This window comes from Sus scrofa, chromosome 16 (assembly GCF_054392235.1).
Source record: "Sus scrofa isolate SSC_HxYL_T2T_F1_AM1 chromosome 16, Sscrofa_HxYL_maternal_Yorkshire_Landrace_v2.0, whole genome shotgun sequence".
In the NCBI taxonomy this organism is placed as follows: domain Eukaryota; kingdom Metazoa; phylum Chordata; class Mammalia; order Artiodactyla; family Suidae; genus Sus; species Sus scrofa.
The window spans coordinates 29,810,679-29,832,983 of NC_139398.1; the positions used below are offsets into that span (position 1 = coordinate 29,810,679).

The 22,305-nt window shown below is 39.9% G+C and overlaps 1 protein-coding gene across 14 annotated transcripts in view; it reads right to left on the minus strand.

Annotated features, from left to right (window-relative positions):
- DROSHA (drosha ribonuclease III) overlaps positions 1 to 22,305 on the minus strand; it is a 120,869-nt gene that overhangs the window by 35,065 nt on the left and 63,499 nt on the right. For 13 of the 14 annotated variants that reach the window (XM_085002022.1, XM_085002018.1, XM_085002015.1 and 10 more), the window contains 6 exons: positions 21,874 to 21,981; positions 16,373 to 16,480; positions 15,725 to 15,863; positions 15,347 to 15,407; positions 2,579 to 2,638; positions 1,155 to 1,254 (listed from right to left, as the gene is read on the minus strand). In XM_085002022.1, coding sequence (XP_084858148.1) covers positions 1,155 to 1,254; positions 2,579 to 2,638; positions 15,347 to 15,407; positions 15,725 to 15,863; positions 16,373 to 16,480; positions 21,874 to 21,981 — 576 coding nt within the window. Of the gene's footprint in view, positions 1 to 1,154; positions 1,255 to 2,578; positions 2,639 to 15,346; positions 15,408 to 15,724; positions 15,864 to 16,372; positions 16,481 to 17,477; positions 18,709 to 20,421; positions 21,982 to 22,305 lie in introns of those variants that run through there. The other variant, XR_014831091.1, reaches the window with a different exon arrangement.

Consider the following 22,305-nt stretch of genomic DNA (forward strand, 5'->3'; position numbering starts at 1 on the left):
ATAATTCTGCTTGTTAAAGTAAACTAAAAACAAATGTAACAGATGGCCAAGAAACACATGAAAAGATGTTCAACGTGACTCATTATTAGAGATGCAAATCAAAACCACTCTGAGGTACCACCTTCCACCAGCCGGAATGACCATCATCCAAAAGTCTACAAACAATAAGTGCTGGAGAGGGTGTGGAGAAAAAGGAACCCTGTTACACTGTTGGTGGGATTGGAAATTGGTGCAACCACTGTGGAAAGCAGTATGGAGATTCCTCAGAAAACTAATCATAGAACTACCATTTGATCCAGCAATCCCACTCCTGGGCATCTACCCAGAGAAAACCACGACTCGCAAAGACACGTATACTCCGATGTTCATTGCAGCACTATTTACAATAGCCAAGACATGGAAAAAACCTAAATGTCCATTGACAGAGGAGTGGATCCAGAAGATGTGGTACATATACACAATGGAATATTACTCAGCCATTAAAAAGAACGAAACACCAGCATTTTTTGCAACATGGACGGACCTAGAAACTATCATGCTAAGTGAAGTCAGCCATACAATGAGACACCAACATCAAATGCCTTCACTGACCTGTGGAATCTGAAAAAAGGACACAATGAACTTCTCTACAGAACAGATGCTGACTCACAGACATTGAAAAACTTATGGTCTCTGGAGGAGACAGTTTGGGGGTGGGGGGATGTGCCTGGGCTGTGGGATGGAAATCCTGTGAAATCAGATTGTTATGATCATTATACAACTACAGATGTGATTAATTCATTTGAGTAATAAAAAATTTTAAAAAAATGCAATACAGAAATATTACACAAAGGGAAAATACCAAATATTCCCTTTCTTTTGCTCTGTTCTTATGTTCCTTTTCCCCAGATGCTTAACTCTGTTCATCTGTCAAGTTTTTCCTCTTCTGTTATCAAGTTACCTCACCATGGAGTTCATTACCTGCTGGTGAAACTCACTTAGGTAACAGAATAGGGCTAAATCCTTAAAACCCAAACCAAAAAATCCTTCCTCAGCTATAAAATATTAAACCCTCTATACACCCTAAAGAGTTACTTATTCAAATGCAAAATTATGCACAGACTGAAGAAGAGAATGTCAGACCTCACTACAGATGCATCAGATATTTGACATACCTTCGCGAGCATGGCAAGGTGCTGGTTCTGAACGATGGCAGTCCTGTAGGTTGCTAATCCCCCCTCTTCCAGACTAGGAAACAAATAATACAAATGGACACTGCCAAAAAAAAAAAAGCATATACATAAATATGTACCATCAACATTCTGTGTGTGGTTCTGAGTCCAAAAAACAGGTCTGGCCCATAATATCTGGGCAATGCATACCAGCTGAATTGGGCTTAACTGAAACCAAAGGGTTTGATTAAAAGTCTCTGCAAGTTAAATAGCACAGTATAGCTGAATGTGCTAAAAGCCAATACCATTCGCTTACATGTACACAATGACCTCTGCTAAAAGGTTTCTCTGAAATATGATGGCAACAAAGATCTGAACAATTGTTCATATGCTGCTGACAGCAAACCTATCTAATGCTTGAAAACAGAGCTGGAAACAAAAAGCTTTGCTTGAGCTGGGTCAGAAGGGCCCCTGAAGAGCCTGGGAGCCCTAAGCACATTCTTTACAAATATAGACAGGGAAAGGAACAGAAGAACCAGGAGTGGCGCCTAGAACCAGGGAGGTGCCCTATGGACGAGCCTAATAGGGTTGATCAGGAAAGGACGGGAAATGGGAAGAAGGCTGATGGAAAACCAGTTCAGACCACAAACTGTGCTCTCCTAACTCTCACACCAGTTTCTAAGATCCACTGTTAATCGGGACAGCTAAGCTTGCTTGGTCCTAATGTGTCCAATGAGAACGAGCTTAGAAAATGGCCCCTTTGCCTCATTATGTCCTTCTTGGAAAAAGAAATGACCCAAAGAGAATAAAAATAGCTTAAGATAGTTCCAAGAGAAATATGTGTGGTCTCCCTTTAAAATAAATTTTGTGAGTATTGAAAAAAAATGTACTTTCCCACCCCTACCTCCAAATTAAGGGCCCTAAAACATTTCTGGACAGAAAACATACAAATATACAGACAGACAGACAGACACACACACACACACACACACACACCCCGAAATCTAATCATTAAAATTCTTGTAAGCTTTACTTCCCTTGAGTTCAAAAAGAGTGAGAAAGGGATCAGAGACAAATCCTAGAAAATGAAATGACATTTTAAAATATCATCCCTTTCTCTACAAATTGAATATAAGCTCTGAAGCATCTAGACTAAGACAAGCTGATCTCCTATGGCTGTAGCAACTTGAACATAAACTTGACAGGATGGAGACACTAGCCTTTCATCTTGTAATCTTGCTCATTACAGCATCAGTGAGTGTAAGTTATCAGGGCAAGAGCCACAGATGTGTGGCTTTTAAGCTCTCAGAAGAGACCAAAAACCTGGTGTTTCAAGGCCTCATTTGGCTAATTACAAAGAAGGTAATGTATTGAATATGTTACCTTTGAAATGCAGTTACTGGGGAATAGCAGAAAAGCTTACTTACCTGGTGAGAAATTCAACAACAGCATCACCCAGGAACTCCAACCGTTCGTTGTGATTAATTCTACAGGAGAATCAAAAAGACCACTTAAAATAGCATGCATTTACATTTCTTCCCTCTCTGCTCCAAGAAAAGGGCACTGAGGGTTAGCTCCTTTAATAAATAAAAACGCCCCACCTTGTTCCTCATAATCACGAGCACTCATGGCCATCTTAGCAGGAACTGCAGGGCTGCCTAGTGGGAAAGTGAGGGAGCATTCCCACATGCTACGTGACTCAGACCTTCCACCCCCAGGCATCCTTCCCAGGGAGTCCGATTTAAAGCAAGGAGATGACTCTAACGACTGGGAATCTTTCTATACTGCTATCGGGTAGAGGAGAGAAAGGAGAATGCATTCTTAGTCAGAACACTGAAAAACCAGCTTTGGTACAATGTTCTAGCTTCCCATGGTCCAAACTCCACAAACTGTAAATTTAACCTGGCATTTAAAGTCCTTCAACATCCACTTTCTCAGTCTCATTATCCACTGCTATCCTCTCCCACCCACGTGCAGGGTCCAGTCCCCAAACTGCCTGGACCTCTCTGAAAAGGGCATCCTTTAAAATAGCCAGTGCCTCTGTTCAGGCCGAGCGCTCCGTTGCTTTCCACTCTCCCCTGTGCGCTGAGCCACCCTGAACACCTGCTCATCCCTCGAGCTCCAGCGCAATGTTAGCTCCAAATGAACGCCAACCTGAGTCCCTCGTCAAACTCAATACAGCCCCCTCAGTACAGAGATCGTATTTTATTTCTATCTTGTGCTCTCACAAGCTAAGTTTCTCAAGTGCAAGTGTAGAGATGAACCAACCAGGAAGGTGGCTCTCAGGAAACCTCCTCTTGCCTGAGTCCAGCGAAGACACCTTCTCTGAGCACACTGAGGTCACTACCTCTTTGGTTGAGCACAAAGGGGACATGGTTTTAAAGGTCGCTCTGGCTGCTGTGCAGAGGCTGAGAGCAGGAAAGAGAAGCACTGAAGTTGGGTGCTGCATGTCCCAATGAGGCATGATGGAGGCTTAGGATGGAGAGGTGATGGTGGAGGAGAGAGAAGCAGTCAGATTGGGAGACAGTTTAAAGATCGAGAAGAAAAGAGATGTGGATAGTTGGGACTGGGAAGCTAACCAAAAGAAAAGAATAAAGGTCAAGGCCCAGATTTTGGCTTATGTCATCGGGTGAAAGTGGTGTCATTTACTGCAAGGGAGTGGAACAGGTTTGGGGAGAAGCAAGAGCTGCATTTTAGAAATGTTAACTTGAACATGTCCATAAAACATCCAAATGGAGAGAGCCAGCAAAACATTGGCTGTATTAACCTATTGTTTATGGGCAAGAACAAAGCTGGTAGGATATCTTTAGGAGTGGTCAGTATGTAGACAGGATCCCAGGTGCTGAAACTGGATGGCGCTGCTCAGGGAAAGACTGCAGCGAGAAAAGGGGTCCCAGGACGGAGCCCAGGAAAGGGTCACAGAGAGGTCAAGCGGAAGAAAAGTCAGTAAAGGACAAGGATGTGCCATGGTGGCAAGAGGAAGGGGAGGCCAGGATGACCCTCTAGCCAAAGAGAAAAGCATGTTTCAACAAAGAAACAGATTGAGTGGATGAGAAGAAAGCACTGACGCATCAAGAGGAAATCACAGAGGCCAATGAAAGGCAAGCTCTGTAAGTGGTAGAGACAAACCTGACTGTGGGTCAGTAGGCTGAGAACTAAGGCATCACCTACAGCCACACAAGAGAAGAACCTGAGTGCCTGTTCAGGGAAGGCTGGGGATGTAGAATGGGAGGAAGCCAGAAAGGATGGTGACAAGTGGTGAGGAGAGAAGGAGGGCACATGGGCTCCTGGGACCTGAGCAAAGAGCGAGAGGGAAGGGCCTGGCCCAGAGCTTCCCTAACTCCAAAGCTTCCTTAAATAACTCTGGCACCGAGCTCATCTTCTCAAGAAACTCTGCAGCTCACCACCAAGCCTCTTCAGGTCATTCTTTATCTACTCCCACCACATCCACCCATTTTATCTACTTCTGTTCTTTTTTTTTTCTTTTTGGTTCTTTTGTCTTTTTAGGGCTGTACCTGCGGCATACAGAGGTTCCCAGGCTAGGGGTCAAATCGGAGCTGTAGCCGCTGGCCTACACCATAGGCGCAGCAATGCAGGATCCAAGCCGTGTCTTCGACCTACACCACAGCTCATGGCAATGCCGGATCCTTAACCCACTGAGCAAGATTCAGGGATCAAACCTGCATCCTCATGGATGCCAGTTGGGTTCGCTAACTGCTGAGCCACGATGGGAACTCCCATTTTATCTACTTTCAACAGCAATTTGAACTCCAGGTGGACCAAACTCTGCACTGTCCCAGACAGACACTATTCCTTCTCCCTTCTGTGTTTCCCTCCCAAATCTTGCTCATTCTTTAAAAAAAAAAAAAAAAAAAAAAAAAAAAAATCTACTTTTTTAACTGAAGTATATAGCTGATGTACAATATTATAAGTTATAAGGTATATAATACAGTGATTCATAATTTTCAAAGGTTATACTCCATTTAGAATTATTACAACACACTGGCTACATTCCCTTTGTTGTACAATATATGCCTAGCAGCCTATTTATTTTATACATCATACTCTGTTCCTCTTAATCCTCCACCCCTTATCTTGCCTCTCCCCTTCTCCTTCTTCCCTCTGGCAGTCACTGTCTTGTTCTCTACATCTGTGAGTTGTTTCCTCTTTGCCATATTCACCAGTTTGTTTTATTTTTCAGATTACACATGTAAGTGATATCATATAGCATTTGTCTCTCTCTGTCTTATTTCATTAAGCATAATACCATCCAAGTCCATTCATGTTGTCGGAAATGGCAAATTTTTCATTCTTTTTCATGGCTAAGTAGTATTCCTTTGTATATATACCACATCTTCTTTATCCATTTGTCTATTGATAGACACTTAGGTTGCTTTTGTATCTTGGCAATTGTAAAGACTGCTGCAATGAACACTGGGATGCATGTATCTCTTTGAATTAGTGTTTTCAGATATATACCCAGGAGTGGAATTGCTGGGTCATATGGTAGATCTATTTTTAGTTTTTTTGAGAAACTGCATACTGTTTCTACAGTGGCTGCACGAATTTACATTCCAACCAACACTGTACTAGGTCCCCGTTTTCTCCACATCCTCACCAACACCAGTTATTTGTGGTCTTTTTTTTTTTTTTTAAACTACTGTACCTGTGGCATATGGAAGCTCCTGGGCCAGGGGTTGAACCAGAGCTGCAGCTGCAGTCTATGCCACAGCCACAACACCGGATCTGAGACGCATCTGCGACCTGTGCCACTGGTTACAGCAATGCCAGATCCTGAACTCACTGAGTGAGGCCAGGTATTGAATCCACAACCTCATGGAGACAACGTTGGGTCCTTAACCCAATGAACCATAATGGAAACTCCTATTTGTAGTCTTTGATAAAAACCATTCTAACAGGTATAAGGTGGTATTTCATTGTGGTTTTAATTCGCATTTTTTGATGATTAACCTTGTTCAGCATCTTTTCATGTGCTTGTCGGCCATCTGTACATCTTCTTTCTCTCTTTATTAATCTGTCCCTTTCCCCGTATGTCCCTGATGGGTGTGTGTTTACAGGGGAGGGTTGGTAGCTGATGCTGGCTTATCACTCACTAAACAGGCCTTTATTTGAGTATTTTCCAAACTTGGGTTATTAGCAAGGTCAGCTGGGAGGCCTGCACTCACTACGGGAGCTCTCAGGGATGCTGGCTAAACCCCCCTACCCATAAGACAAACATCTATCACTCATTTTATGACAACATTATATACTACCTCTACTGTTCTTTGTTTCATGTGTGCCAGTTTAGTTTCCATACCTAAAGTCTCCCTATAGTTTCAGTATACATAGGAAATAGAAAATATTTGACCCTTGGCTACCAAATTATCTGCTTGGCAATTTGAGTTCAATTTTATATTATTTCACATATCTTACAAATAAGTTTATTTTTCTACCCTACAATTCCTTAACATTTTGGAATTTTAAAAGAAAAATAAATGTAATAGGAGAAAACTGGAAATATCCGAGCAATAAAGATGTGATTGTGAATGCTCATTTCAATCTATGGGCTTTACTTAGTGAAAAAGGCATTAGGGCAAGCAGTTAGTAGCCAAAGATGGGAAATTAAAAATAAATAAATAAATAAAAGCAGAGAAAATAAGTTATGGTTGGAGTTCCTGTCGTGGCTCAGCAGAAATGAATCTGACTAGTATCCATGACAGTGCAGGTTCAATCCCTGGCCTTGCTCAGAGGGTTAAGGATCTGGCATTGCTATGGCTGTGGCACAGGCTAGCAGCTGTAGCTCCAAATCAACCCCTAGCCTGGGAACCTCTATATGCCACAGGTGCAGACCTAAAAAGACCAAAAAAAAAAAAAAAAAAAATTACGGCTATGCTTAAGAATTCACAACGAAGAGTCGTTTACTAAAGAAAAGAAGGAAAATAAATATTAAGTTCTAAAATGTATTTTTCTTCTTCTTACCAAATATATACTAGATTTTAAAAGACGTTTTGTTGTTGGTGGTGTTGCTAGTCCACTAGCCAAGAGTGATGAAAAGTTTCATGGTGGAATATAAAATATTGTAATTTAAAAAAATCTTACAGAAGCTATTCAGTACTATGATTTTGCTCTCTGACAGATACACCAGAACTCCAAAAGCATCTGTCATCATTCCAGGAGAAAGTACCAACACAGAGAGGCACTATTTAATGGTAAGATGACATTAACCCCGAAGCTCTCTTGCTAATTTAATTTCATGAAACGTAATATGCTACTCTCCTGAGAGATGATAGGAACTAAGAAAGAAATAGCATTTTTTTTTAAAAAAAAAAAAAGAAAGAAATTAGTATTATCCTATTCTCTCCCACAAGCCAGTAAAGTAAAAATGCATTTTCTGCGTTAAAGACATTATTTTCTTCCCAACTGTTCAAAATACTACATGGGAAAATCTAGTTAATATGGAAAGCAAGAAACAGGGGTCTGAGGTGGAGACAAACCATATTTGGATTGCCTTATGCTTAAAAGAACAATAAAACCACTGGTCAAAGAATAATCGCTGCTTTGAGTCATATACTATTTTGAATGAAGTAATACTGGCATAAATTTTACTTTAATTTCTTTTATAAACTTTCAGGAAGACAGGAACTATGTCTAGGATTTTAATAATCACAGACTATTATTCAGTGTGTTAAAATGCAGGTCACAGTTCTAAACAGGTTTATTCAATAGTAAGTCTGCCATCCATTAAATAATTTGCCCCATCCAGCATGTTTTTCTGTATCTACATTGTGACTAAACTCTGGCAACAAGCCACAAACAAAATATGGCGATTAAATACCACTGTATTATTATACTGGACAATTGCTAAGCCAGTGTTTTATCTGGGGGAAAAAAAAAAAAAAAAAAAAAAGGACAGTGTGAGCTGCTGATCTTTGCCGACTCCAGTAGCAAATCTTTTGTTCCTTCTCGCATTGTTTATACTTTCTTTAATCGCTCCCTGTTTAAATACTAGCAAGCTCTAAGATGAAATGTTTACAGGGGAGTAAACACTTCATTTGTTTTTGAGAACTGAATCAACAGAGGCATTATGAAATCTAGATTAACTGTAACATTTATACAGCACATTTGGTCTGAGGAATTCAAAGCACTTTAGAAAACACAACAGTCTCCTTGTAACAGTAATTACTCCAAGGTGTCATTTACTCCATAGAAAACCATCTTGGGATGGGCTAAGTCGAAGGGTAACTGCTGGAGTGAGGGGAAGGGCAACACTTTTGTGCCTTTGCATCCCAAGCCTCAAGCGGTGACTGGTAGGGTAGTGCTAGAAGGCACTTTGCAGGTCAGTTGAGCCTTTACCCAGCTTGGGAATTCCTCCGATTCATCACATCTACATGAACACTTGTGTGGAGGAGAGCTACTAGATCTCAGACCCAACTGGAACTATGCATTCCAGGTTAAGTATCTCTGGGTTTTAACTCGAAGCGTTGAAGTCAATAGATTCACTCAGTGGAATTCACATATATTCAAGGCGTGTTGTTATTGTGGTTTTCATGCAAATTACTTATGTATAACAGATTGAAAATTAACTTTGCAACTACCATTTCCTTAAACATTAATAAACAATCCATATGGGTTTCTCTGTTGGGCCAATAGATTCTCACACATTATGTCCAACAATGACTCTAGCAATCAAAACAAAACAAAGCTGCTTGATTCGCTTACTTTTCCATTACCAGTCTTCTAGCCCCTCTTTCCCAAAGGTCTTACCAATAACATGGATTACCTGAATGCCACAAATGCCTAATCCTTCAGAGACTTCCTCTGTGGTAACATTTCACTGCAATTTGCATGAGTTAAATATACAACTGAGAGTTAGGTGGTTAAACAGTGACACTTTTAAAAATGATGGATGGCATATTCACTTGAAATGGTGCCATCTTTATTTTTTTTATTTTTATTTTTTTTGTCTTTTTTGTCTTTTCTAGGGCCGCACCCGAGGCACATGGAGGTTCCCAGGCTAGGGGCCTAATCGGAGCTATAGCCGCCGGCCTACACCAGAGCCACAGCAACGCCAGATCTGAGCCGCATCTGTGACTTACACCACAGCTCACTGCAACGCCGGATCCTTAACCCACTGAGCGAGGCCAGGGATCGAACCCGCAACCTCATGGTTCCTAGTCAGATTTGTTTACCACTGAGTCATGACAGGAACTCCAATGCCACCTTAAAAGTTAATAATTTTGTAGTTTTGATAGCAGGTAGGTTTTGATTTATTAATTTTAAGTCTTCATGTCTTTTTATAAATCCTAGCTGATCCCAAATCACATTAAGATACTAAGCAGTCATTTAAATTTTGCTGATGGCTCTCACCATGACCTTTCCTAACTCCTCTGTTTCCCTATTTCTAGTCAACACGTAAATAACCTGGAATAAAAATAATATCGTGAAGAGTTCCCACTGTGGCTCAGTGGGTTAAGAAACTGACCAGTATCCATGAGGATGCAGGTTTGATCCCTGGCCTCGCTCAGTGGGTTAAGGATCTGGCGTTGCCACAAGCTGCAGTGTAGGCTACAGATAAGGCTCGGCTCTGGGATTGCTATGGCTGTGCCTTAGGCTGGCGGCTGTGGCTCTCATCGGACCCCTAGTCTGGGAACTTCCATATGCAGCAGGTGCAGCCATAAAAATCAAAAACTATATATATCATGAATGGTATTTTTTAATACTTATTTACTAAGCCTTTCCTTTCCTTTACTAGTTGGAAAGGAAAAGAATTTGAAAGAAAGAGTAGGACCAAAGATCTTCAAAATGATTACAGTTGGAAAAAAAAAAAAAAAAGAAAGAAAGAAAGAAAAAGCAGCAGACTCTAACAGAATTCTAATACACAGGGGACTAGAATATGCACCACAAGACAATTGCCAGCAGGATGTCCCAGGGTTACAAGCTGTTCCACAGGTGCAATGACTACTAGCATTCAGGGCAGGGAGGTGTACCTGGGGCTCTGGGTGCTGGGACTGCCATCTGGGGAGGTTCAGACTTCTTCAGTAGGTGACAAGGTATCACAAAAAGCTTTTAAATGGGTTACAGCTAAGAACTAGAACTGACACTGAAGAAATAGCAAAGTGAGGCCAGGAGAGGCAGTCTGAAGGAAAACCTGGTAGATTCGGCTGCAGGATGGGCAGGAATGGGAGTGGTTTTCAGGGAGGCTGGGGGAAGAATTCTGTCAAAAGCCCCTACCTGCCTCGCTTCTCCACCTTCAATGCAAGACACAGATTTCCCACACAACCTACTAGCACAATGGCTCTCTCTCTCTTTTCTCAAGTCTAAAATTCTGAGCAAGCTTGCCTGGGAGGAGATATAACCAATGACACTTGAAATTGGATAGTATTTGTTTTACAGATATGCAAATACTTCCAAGGAGTGGAGACTACAGCATCCCACTTTATAACAGCAAACTAAGAAACAAACAGGGAAGAGAGCAAATCGTTTCAAGTGAACTCAATTAGTATATAACCGACCTATCATCCCTAAACAACCACCAGAGGCCTCCTTGGCCCCAGAGCAGTCTTGTGTGCATGTTTTGCTTGTGACCTCCACTGAAGCACTTAGCAGAGTCTTTCTGAGATTAAGTTATTTATGTTTATGGCACTCTTACCCAATCCCAGGTAGTCACACCTCCTGCTGAGTGGGTCCTTTGTCTTACTCGCCTCGGGATCCCCTTAAAATACCCACAAACTGCCTCAAACTCAAAAGACACTGGATGGAATGACTGTTGGAGTAAATCTGTCTGAAGCTTCTTCAGTGCAGCTCCTAGGGCCGTGCAGAGCTGGGGCCACCAGACAGCAGCAGTCCAGCAGCAGCCAGCCAGCCACTAAGGCTACAAGGTTCATTCTGAACAGAAACTTGGGGTCAACTCAACAGCAGCAAAAAAGATCAGACACAGGGCAAGAGGCACTCAGCACAAGCAGCAAAGGCTGGAAGTCAAAGGACAAGAGAGATCATCTGTTTATTCAGTATTAATGCTAACACTTTCAAAATGATAAATTCGGAAAGAACACAGTTTCTCAGCTAACATTCCCTTTGCCACAGTAAGAAAGCCATCTCTTTGTAAAAGAACAAAAGAAAACATAAGTCATGAGGTTTAAACAATGCCATCAAAAGATATAATCTACATAGCTGCAACTGTGGTTGGGGTAGATGAGACAAAAGCTCCTTTACACCCGTGCTTTCAACATGGACAAGGAAGTGTCTATGGCATGTGCAGCCTTCCTAAAGGGGCAGCAGGGGACCTAGGGTTCCACTTATTAAAATACAGAACCGACCATCTAGAGACTCCACAATATAGCAGGGCAAAGTGAAATGAAACCGCGGCCACACCATCCCTGAGGGTGTGATTAAGGGCTCCTCTAATCAGACAGTCCTTTTCTGATCTTAGACTCTCACAGCACACAGCAGTGAGGCCTGTGATCATCTTCAAACTGGAATTTTAAAGTTTCGCCCTGCTTTTCTTTTTACCTCTTGATTGAAGAGGAAAGACGGCTTGGTTTATGATAACCTCAAAAGAGAGCAACCTCAAGGCAAGTCTATCTGAAAAGGACAGTAATGTAGGAAGCAAAAGGTAGAAAGGCAGCTGTGTGAGCTTGGCTGGGCACTCACTGGGCTGTGGAGGCCAGTTACCAGCGGCTGCAGTTGTCTTAACTCTCTGTCACTTCTCACCCTGCTCTACCCACCTTTCATTCATCTAAATCTGGACCCCAGGGGGGACAAGCCTGGCCATTTACCTTTTCACTGACCCATTTTAAAAAGCAAGCCCCTCCCCACCCCCCGCCATGCAATCCCCTCTACTGGCTTTCAAAATAGAACCTGCTGTACTTGACACACAAAAGTAAGCCTCCTGAGAGCAACATCACAGTCTCATCAGTCATTAGGCATTTGCTTCTGTTCAGTTTTCCAGGGTGTTAATGAGTCTATATACACCCAGTCCACTTCCTTTTCAGATTCTTCAGGGGCAGAAGGCCAAACAAAAGTGAGAATATTAATATATGAAGACATCTTTTGAAATCAAGAAATAAAATAGGGGAAGCTAACATATAAAACCTTCCAACCTATTATATAAGGCTAGTATTATTCTAATAATGAAATCAGACAAAAACATCATAGGAAAGGAAAACTACAGACCAAAAATCCTCAACAAAATACTAGCAAACTAAATTCTAAATAAACATACCACATAAAAAAGATAATATACCATGAACAAATGTGATGAATCCCAGGAAGGCAAGGTTGGTTTAACACCCCAAAATCAATTAACGTAATATACACCAAGTAAATAGAATTAATGAAAAAAACACACGACCATCTTAGTACAGGCAGAAAAAGCATTTGACAAAATTCAATACGCTTTCATGATGAAAACCTTCAGCAAACTAGGAACAGAAGGGACTTTCATCAACCTTATAAATAGCACCTATGAAAAACCCACAGCTAACATCATACACAGTAGTAAAGGAATCTTTTCCCTTTAAGATTAAGAAGAATGCAAGGATCTTCTCTTACCACTTCTATTCAATACTGTACTAGAGACTTTAACTAGGGCAACTAGGTTAAGAAGAAGAAGTAAAAGGCATCCAGACTGGAAAAGAAAAACTACCTCTATTTCCAGGTGAAATGACAATCTATATAGAAAACACTAAAGAATCTACTAAAAAACTATTGTATCTGACAAATGAGCTCATCAAGGTTGTAGGGTTCAAAAGCTATAATCAAAAATCAATTACAGTTTTATATACAATGACCAATCCAAAAATAAAATTAAGAAAATAATGTCATTTACAATAGCATCAAAAAAAAATAAAATACTTAGGAATAAATCTAACAAAAGGCACATAAAATGTATATGCTGAAAACTAAAAAAATCATTCTTAAGAAATTAAAGAGGAGCTCCCATAGTGGCTCAGTGGTTAATGAACCCAATTAGTAACCATGAGGTTGCAGGTCAATCCCTGGCCTCACTTGGTGGGTTAAGGATCTGGCATTGCTGTGAGCTGTGGTGTAGGTTGCAGACGAGGCTCGGATCCCACGCTGCTGTGACTGTGGCATAGGGCAGCAGCTGTATGTCCGATTGGACCCCTAGCCTGAAAACCTCCATAGGCCACGGGTGCAGCCCTAAAACGACAAGAGACAAAAAAAAAAAAAAAAAAAAAGAAAGAAATTAAAGACAACAAATAAAATTAAAGACATCTAATGTTCGAGAAAGAGAAGGCAATATTAAGAAGATGACTTAATATGAAGATGGTAATCATTTAGAAATAGATGTACAGATTCAACACAATTCCTATCAAAATCCCCTCTGGCTTTTTTGTAAAAATTGATAAGCTAATTCAAAAATTCATATGGAAACGTAATAGGTCTAGAATAGCCAAAGCAATGTTTTTTTTTTTTTTTTAAGAAAAAATAAAGTTGGAGAAGAGATCTTGCATTTTTAGATTTCAAAGCTTACTACAAAGCTATAGTAATCAAGACAGTGTGGTACTTAAGGACCGACATATAGATCAATGGACTAAACTAAGAATCCAAAAATAAACTCTCAAATATACTGTCAATTGATTTCCAATAAGGGTGCCAAGATGATTTAGTGGGGAAAGATTAGCCTTTTCAGGAAATGGTGCTTAGACAACTGGATATCCAGAAGTAAAAGAATACAGCTGGACCACTATTTCATACCACATATAAGAATTAATTCAGAACAGACCAAATACTTAAATATGACAGAAAAAACATAAAGCTCCTCAAAGAAACAGAGGCAGGAGTTCCCGTTGTGGCACAGCAGAAACAAATTCAACTAGGAACCGTGAGGTTTTGGGTTCAATCCCTGGCCTTGCTCAGTGGGTTAAGGATCCAGCATTGCCATGAGCTATAGCATAGGTCACAGACTTGGCTCGGATCTAGTGTTGCTGTGGCTTTTGGTGTAGGCCAGCAGCTGTAGCTCCGATTCGACCCCTAGCCTGGGAACCTCCATGTGCCTCGGGTGCGGCCCTAAAAAATAAAGGAAAAAAAAAAAGAAACGGATGTAAACCTTTGTGACTTAGATTAGGCAATGGTTTCTTAGACATATACCAAAAGCAACAAAATTTATCTAGTATTTTGAATTCATCAAAACTTTTGTGCTTCATTAAAAGAGTGAAAAGATGGTCCATAGAATGAGAAAAAAAAATTGCAAATCATGTGTCTGATAAGGGATTTGTATCTGGAATATATAAAAAATGATTATAACTCAATAATTAAAAATAACTTGATTAAAAATGAGAAAAGGACCTGAACAGATTTTTCTCCAGTGAAAATATACAAATGGCTCATAAGCACATAAAAAGATGCTCAACATCATTAGCCATCAGGAAAATACAAACAAAACCACGGTGAGATAACACTTCCTACCAACTAGGATGCCTAGATTTCAAAAGACAGACAACAGCAAGTGTTAAGAAAGATGTGAAGAAATCAGAACCTGCATTCATTGCTGCTGGGAATATAAAATGGTGCAGCTACTTTGGAAACAATAGCAGCTCCTTAAAGGAAAGTTGAAACAGAGTTACCATATCACTGAGAAATTCCACTCCCAGGTTTATACCCAAGAAAAATCAAAACATATGTCCATACAAAAACCTGTACACAAATATTCAAGCAACATCATTCATAACAGCCAAAAAGTAAAAACAACAAATGACTATTAATTGATGACTGGATACATAAAATGTGGTCTACTCATACCTTGGAACATTATTCAGCAATAAGAAAAAAAATGAAATATTGACAAACACTATAACATGGATAAATCTTTTAAACATTATGTTAAGTAAAACAAGCCAGTCACAAAGAAACACATATTATATGATAACATTTATACATAATGTTCAGAATAGGCAAATCCATAAAGATTGAAAGTGGATTTTTTTTTTTTTTTTTCTGAAAGTGGATTTTTAAGAAGACTGGTGGCTGCCCCGGGCTGGGCAGGCTAAGGGAAATGGGGAGTATGGAGTTTCTTTTTGAGGTGATGAAAATGCTCTAAAATTAGATCGTGATCATGGTTGTACCATTTTGTGAACATACTAAAAATCATTGAATTGCATACTTTAAATGCGTGAATTGTATGGTATGTGAATTATATCTCAATTAAGCTGTTACCTAAAAAAAATCTACTTTACCTTGAAGGAGTTGGATCATCTTGGCCAAGGCGTGACATAATATTTATTAAGGTGTTAATTCCTATTAAAAAAATTCACAAGTAAATAATGTTAGACATAGTCTAGAACCATCATATGACAGGTAGAAAGAAATTATCTATATCATCCCAATTTGACTTTAAAAGATTTAATATCTGCATATCCGCAAGTCTGATCAACTTACGTACTTTCATCCACTCTTAGAACTCTAAGTCTCTGCTTTAAGTAAAGGTTACTACATATGGATCAGGAAGCAATAAAGAATGAGAGAATGAAACCATCACCATGGAACCATCCCTGGTGGAGATTTAATTTACAATAGGGGTAACAACAAAATACAAGAGTGAAATGCAAACGTACCTTTTTTCCGCATGTGCATGTGATGAACTTTTCTGTCTCCATATTTGGGTTGTCGAATTCCACAGTTGGACAATGAATTCCTGGCATGATCAGGATTCATCCCAAAATTTAAGTGATGACTTGGGTGAGTCATGGCCAGCTAAAATGCCAGTGAAATAAACTCAGTCTTAAAAATTCAACTAGAAGCACCATCCTTATATCATCTCAAATGCAACACAAAAGAGATCTGTTTATCCAGTCAAAAGTTAAGCCCTGATCTTTCCACCTTATTTCATCTAGTGTCAAATTTTCAGAGCTTTGGTGCAAGCCCTCTTCTGCAAACAAACCTAAAAATCCACATGCTTCAGATAAGAATCAGATAAATATGCAGCACCTGGGAAGAAGAGCCATAAAGAAGGAAAAGCTGAAAGAAGGGGTCAGGTTTGACAGGCAAATTTTAGCTTGAGTCTATTTCCTTAGAGATAGCCTCCCCAAAAAAGGGAGAAAAGGGGCCTGAAAGTGGCAATCAGAGTGGGGTAATGGAGAAGGCGGTTTCTAAACGTCCTCATCATCTCCCAGAATGGAGACTCTCAATACTCCATTTGTAACCTGCAACAAGAATCACTCCTATCTTGCTATTATGTGAATGTGCAGGAGAGTAATTCTTACCTGTAACAGACAACGATCTTGGAAAGTATATCCTATCAACTTGTCCAGATGCATTAGGCACTGGTGGTAGCGAATATGATGGGTCAAAACAGGCAGCATCATCGCATGCTAGGAAAAAAAAACACATTTCAATTTTTTTTTACTCTCTAAAAACTTATACAAACACTTCATTTATTTCACAACAAACAAGAACCATTTTCACATCCCCTACTTCATCTCACAGCCTTATCGGTTTATTGGCTACATGACCTCCTGGCAGATTCTCTCTGTGAGGGGTGGTAGACTGCAGTGGTTAGAGGCGTGGTCTCTGGAACATGAATGCCTGGGTCAAAATCCTGCTGTCACTCATTCATCGTTGGAGTCAGGGAAAGTTACTACCTCTGTTTCAGTTTCCTCACCTACAAAATGGGGATAATCAGTGTAGCTACTTTCAAGACCACTTAAAAGGATTAAGTGCAAAAAATATAAAAGTTTTATTATAACAAGGTCTGTTAGTTCTCATTCAGATAGGAACACCCTGGTTCATCGGTACCCAGCAGTGTAATCTCAAGGAAGTCATAAGAATTTCTGTCTATCATTGTCTATTCTCCTTGTCCATCATTATTTCTGAAGCTTTGTCAAGATCAAGACACTTCTGAGAATCTAAGGAAAATGACTCTCCCCAGAAAAATGCCTATGTGCATAAGCATGCATAAACTGTATGGAATTTTAATGCATTCATAGATATCTAAAGCACAGCACTATCCTCCAGGTAAGAACTTTTCAGCCAGATCATCTCAAAAGGCCATTCTAGGTTTAATACTCAATCTAAACAAATGGGAACATTTGTTTTTTTGTTTTTTTTTTTTCTTTTTTGGCTGCCTGTGGCATATGAAGTTCCCAGGACAGGGATCAAATCCAAGCCAGAGTTGTGACCTATACCACAGCTGTGGCAACATGGGATACTTAACCCACTGCACCAGGCCAGAGACCAAAGCTGGGTCCCTGACACTACAGACACACTGTCAATCCCACTGTGTCACAATGAGAACTCCTGATAAAACTACCAATACAGCTAAATCACCTGAGGACATAGAACTTTTATTTCTGTTTTAATCACTTTTCATTTGGCTATAGATTCCTTACTGGGAGATGATTTCACAAAGGGCATATCTTTTTTTTTTTTCTTTTTTTAATAACATTTCCCTAGAACTCAAGAGAATGAAGGAGTCATTCATCAGAACTTGGAGGATGCTCAGCCCACAGAATGACTGACATATACTTTATATCATTTTAGTCTTTGAAGTATTTTAAGCTGGCATTGTTTAAAAATACATGATAATGGATTTGCTTAAAACTAATAGAAATCAGTTCCCTGTATTAACTTATAAAGAAAGATTAGTTCTCCCAAATAGAATCTCCAATCAACAGAAAGTCTTTCTGGTTCAACTCAATAAATACACGTGTAGCACCTCCCTGCGCAAGGCTTAAAGTAGCTGTGGAAAAGAAAAAAAATGAAGACATTCTTTTTGCACCTGAGGGCTTCCCAGAGATACACCGTTCTGATTCAAATTATTGGCATTTCATCCACTTTGTTTTTATAAGTGCTGTATTAAAAAACACAATAAAATGGAAACGGAGTGTAGCCAAAGCAAAATAGTTTTCCAGGCACATAACTGCAGGGGACTCAAGGGTATTGATGCTAAAAACTCAAGGAGGATGGGTCATGAAGACCATGCAGTGTAGCTACATTTCTAAAATATGAGTTCAAACTGGTGAATTGTTCTAATACCCCCAGTGAGAGATGAGTCATTACCTGTTAAGGAAATAACACGATTTTAGAGGACTCTGATTATTAGAAAATTATTAATAAATTCCAATCTGTCTCTTTGGAGGTATACCCGTTTGAACTTAGTTCTATCCCTAGAAACAAACAACAAACCTCCCATCTTCTCATAACTAAGTCTTATTTTCTTTAACCTTACTCATGTGAACCAGCTGTGAGTCCCTCCACCACTTCCTTTAACCTCGCTCCAAACAGAGCCAGTTTCTCTTTCCAAGTCAGTCTGTTTCTCATGAATGGCACAGAAAGGTACATACGGCCCATGTCCATCTGTACCCGTGACAAACACGTCTCCATGTCATCTACAAGACTATTATAATCTCCAGTTCAGTTTTTTAAATTATCAATCTTTGCAACTTGAAACATACACAATCATGAGCATCTCTTTCCTGGCCCCTTAATGCCTAGAAACAGCTTTCATTTTAAAAAGCTCCTTTGGGGAGTTCCTGTCGTGGCTCAGCAGAAACGAATCTGACCAGGAAAAAGGAGGTTTCAGGTTTGATTCCTGGCCTCGCTCAGTGGGTTAAGGATCCGGCGTTGCCATGAGCTGTGGTGTAGGTCACAGACGCAGCTCGAATCCTGCGTTGCTGTAGCTCTGGCATAGGCTGGTGGCTATAGCTCCGATTAGACCCCTAGCCTGGAACCTCCATGTGCCACAGGTGCGTCCCTAAAAAAGGCAAAAAACAAAAACAAAAACAAAAAAACAGCTCCTTTGGAAGAATGTGAGGAAATCGCAATGCTCAGTTTGTACATCTATTCAAATTCTCCATTAAAAATTAAGCAACTAGAATAGCCAAATAGACCTGTGAGGAATATCTAGATTAAAACTAGATTTCAAGTTACCCCCATGAGCGCCAGAGTAAGTGTAGCTGAGGACAAAAACCTGGGTGGGCTCAGCATCTGAGAGAGAAAAGACAAGGAGGGCTGCAGGGCTCCTGATGGGCCTGAGAATGGGAGAGCCGCAGATGGACATGAAGTCATTGGAACTGTGACCAAAACTGCAGAGGGCGCTGCAGAGTCCAATTCACTGGAGGAGTATAAGAGGAGTGTCTAACAGTAGGGGAGAAGCCTGGACCTTAAAAATGCTCAAATTAAACAGTGAAGTTCCCTTCCAGGGGAAAGCTCCATAAAGACAGTACTGGGAATAAGAGCCACATTGAGCAGGAGAGAAATGATAAAGGGCAAAATAAAAAGAAAATCCAGATAAAACTAGGGGGAAAAAACAAAGGAGTAGATCTTTGATGAAGCCATTTTTTAAAAATCACTTTACAAAAGTAATAGAAGGGGCTCTAGAACAAAGAAAACTCTTTTGGCTTATATTTCCTCCCCTAAAAGTCCAAGAAAACATTTTACTTATTTTACATGTTTTATCTTAAAAAGCAATAGAAAAGAATCATGGTTAAAACCTACCCAAAGATTTCATAAGAAAATGAGAAAAGGAAAAGAATTTGATATTTCTGATAATTAAAAAATGCCAGAAGGAGTTCCCATCGTGGCTCACTGGTAATGAACCCGACTAGTATCCATGAGGATGCAGGTTCAATACCTAGCATCTCTCAGTGGGTTGAGGATCTGGCATTGCCGTGAGCTGTGGTGTAGGTCGCAAGGTCGGCTCAGATCCCACGTTGCTATGGCCGTGGCATAGGCCGGCAGTTGAAGTTCTAATTTGACCTCTAGCCTGGGAACTTCTAAACACCTTGAGTGCTGCCCTAAAAAGCAAAAAAAAAAAAAAAAAGCCAGAAAAGCAGATCAACAAAATTGATGAAAGCTGTAACCTATTATTTCAAGACAAGCTAAACAAAATTAAGAACATAATAGGAGTTATAAAAGAAAGTATTAATAAATATGCTATTAATTTGGAAAAGAGATGACTAGAGGAAAGGAAGATCTGAAACGACAAAACTCAGTAAAAAGACACAGAAGAATATAATGATTCCAAGAACATAGACCAGAGAGAAGGAACAAAACAGCAAACTAACCTATGAATGGTGCTGTTGAAAAATAAAAGGTGGAAAAGAGAAAAACTTGGAGAAAAACAAAAACTAAAAATCAGAAAGAAATGAAGGATTTGAGAGAAAAATGATAGATATGAAAAATATACAGAGAAGATGCAAGATGCATATATTAGGAGTCCTTTAAAACAAAAAAAAAAGGGTTGCTGTTGTGGCTCAGCAAAACAATCCCGACTAATATCCATGAGGATGTGGGTTTGATCCCTGGCCTTGGCTCAGTGGGTTAAGGATCTGGCATTGCCGTGATGCAGCTCAGATCTGGCACTGCTGTGGCTGTAGCATAAGCCAACAGCTGCAGCTCCTATTCGACCCCTACCTACTCTGGGAACTTCCACATCCAGGGATGGGTAGCATTAAGAAATGTTTTATAATCTCTTAAATAATCAACTTGACTCATCATCGAGATCACCAGATTTTGAACAGACTGTTGAACATTCTACTCATTGTTCTTATGATACCTTAATATGTTACGTTGGTTTGGGAGAAACACTAGCAAACAGAAAAATTGTGTGATATGGCTCCACGTGGCCCTAAGAAAGAATGAATGGAAGTAAAATATTCACTTCTGAAAGTGTCTGGAGGAAAAAAAAAAATTGGTCAATTCGCAAAATAACTGAGGGCTTGGTGGATGGACCAGCTACTACTGCAGATGATTATTTACAAAGTATTTAGCAATATTGCATCAACAGCAGTTTATCTTAACACAAAAACATTTAGCTTCACATGGTAAATGAATTACACAGCAATACCTTTTAATGATAGGATTAAATTGCACTGTTCAATACAATAATTAAATGCCAGCATTGATTTTTTAAAAAAATTCATTATGATGAAATGAATACCTAAGAGTGTCTGAACTTATTTCAATACATGCTACCATCAAAACAGCTAAGTGGCAGCCTGGAAATATTCTTCCAAAAGGTTGAACATAGCAAATTGCATTACCTGACTCCAGCCTGTGTATTCATTTCCTTTACTGTAATTCCCACAGAGCGGAACTAATATCAATCATAACAAAAGAATCAAGTGAAGAGTCAAAGAACATGCTGGGTTTGGGGGATCTTTAATCTGGTAAAAATTCCCCCCAAAAGGAAAACAAAAATACTTATTAGTGAGCCAGTTATATATAGCTGAAATGTTCCTCTATTAAGTTCACTCAAGGAAAAAAATATCATTTGGCTCAGATATGAAATGCTTCCGTTCATTATTGCCTTCAGTTCTCTGCAGTGTAAGTCTGAGTCATAAGTCTAGAAAATCTGCACACACCACCTTCAGGAATCTGCCCAGGGAGCTGCTGGACTATCTCTTTAGACAGGCACCTACCCATGTGCTCAGCAGGCAGACACATCTGAAGAAGAGACTTGCCTTCACTCAATGTGCAGAGACAGAACCGAGTATTGCTCAGGCGGCGCCTCACATGCCCCCACTATGCACCTGCGTGTACACACACAGACACACACACACATACACACAACTAAACAAGACAACAGGCAAACTGACACAAAAACAAAACCCCAAGGACAGAAAACAACTTCTGGTGGTGTGCCATTTAGCTACAAGGTAATAGGTTGTGTAGAAACTTCTCAGAATTAGGAAAACTCCAGTGCCAGTTGCCTTTTAAAGGAAGGCATGTTTGGGTATAATTGTGTTCTCGGAAGCATCATCACCTGACAGACATCAGAACGGATGCCAGTTTTCCAGAATCCTTGGCTACTCAGCTCCACTGTTACTTCTCGCCTCATGGTATTCTTCTGTCGTATTTTTTGGAGCGCTTCCTAGAAAAGAACTCATTATGATGAATAACCTGACAGTTCTAAAGAAACATTAAGCTAAACAGCAAGCATTAGTAAATAAGTTGGATTCATTTAATATCACGTTCAGGTAGTCAAACTTCTTCATGCCAAATTACTTTTTTTTTTTTTTTTAAATGCTCAAAGCCATGGGGATAAGCCAGCTTTTCCTGGTAAATGGATAAGAAAACAATTTAAACCACATCGACTACTCTGGTGAGTTTAAAAAAAAAAAAAAAAAAAGTCTTTTACTGAAAAAGAAACAAAACGTGGTGCTTGGAATTTGAACCAAGCCTTATGTTAAGCATT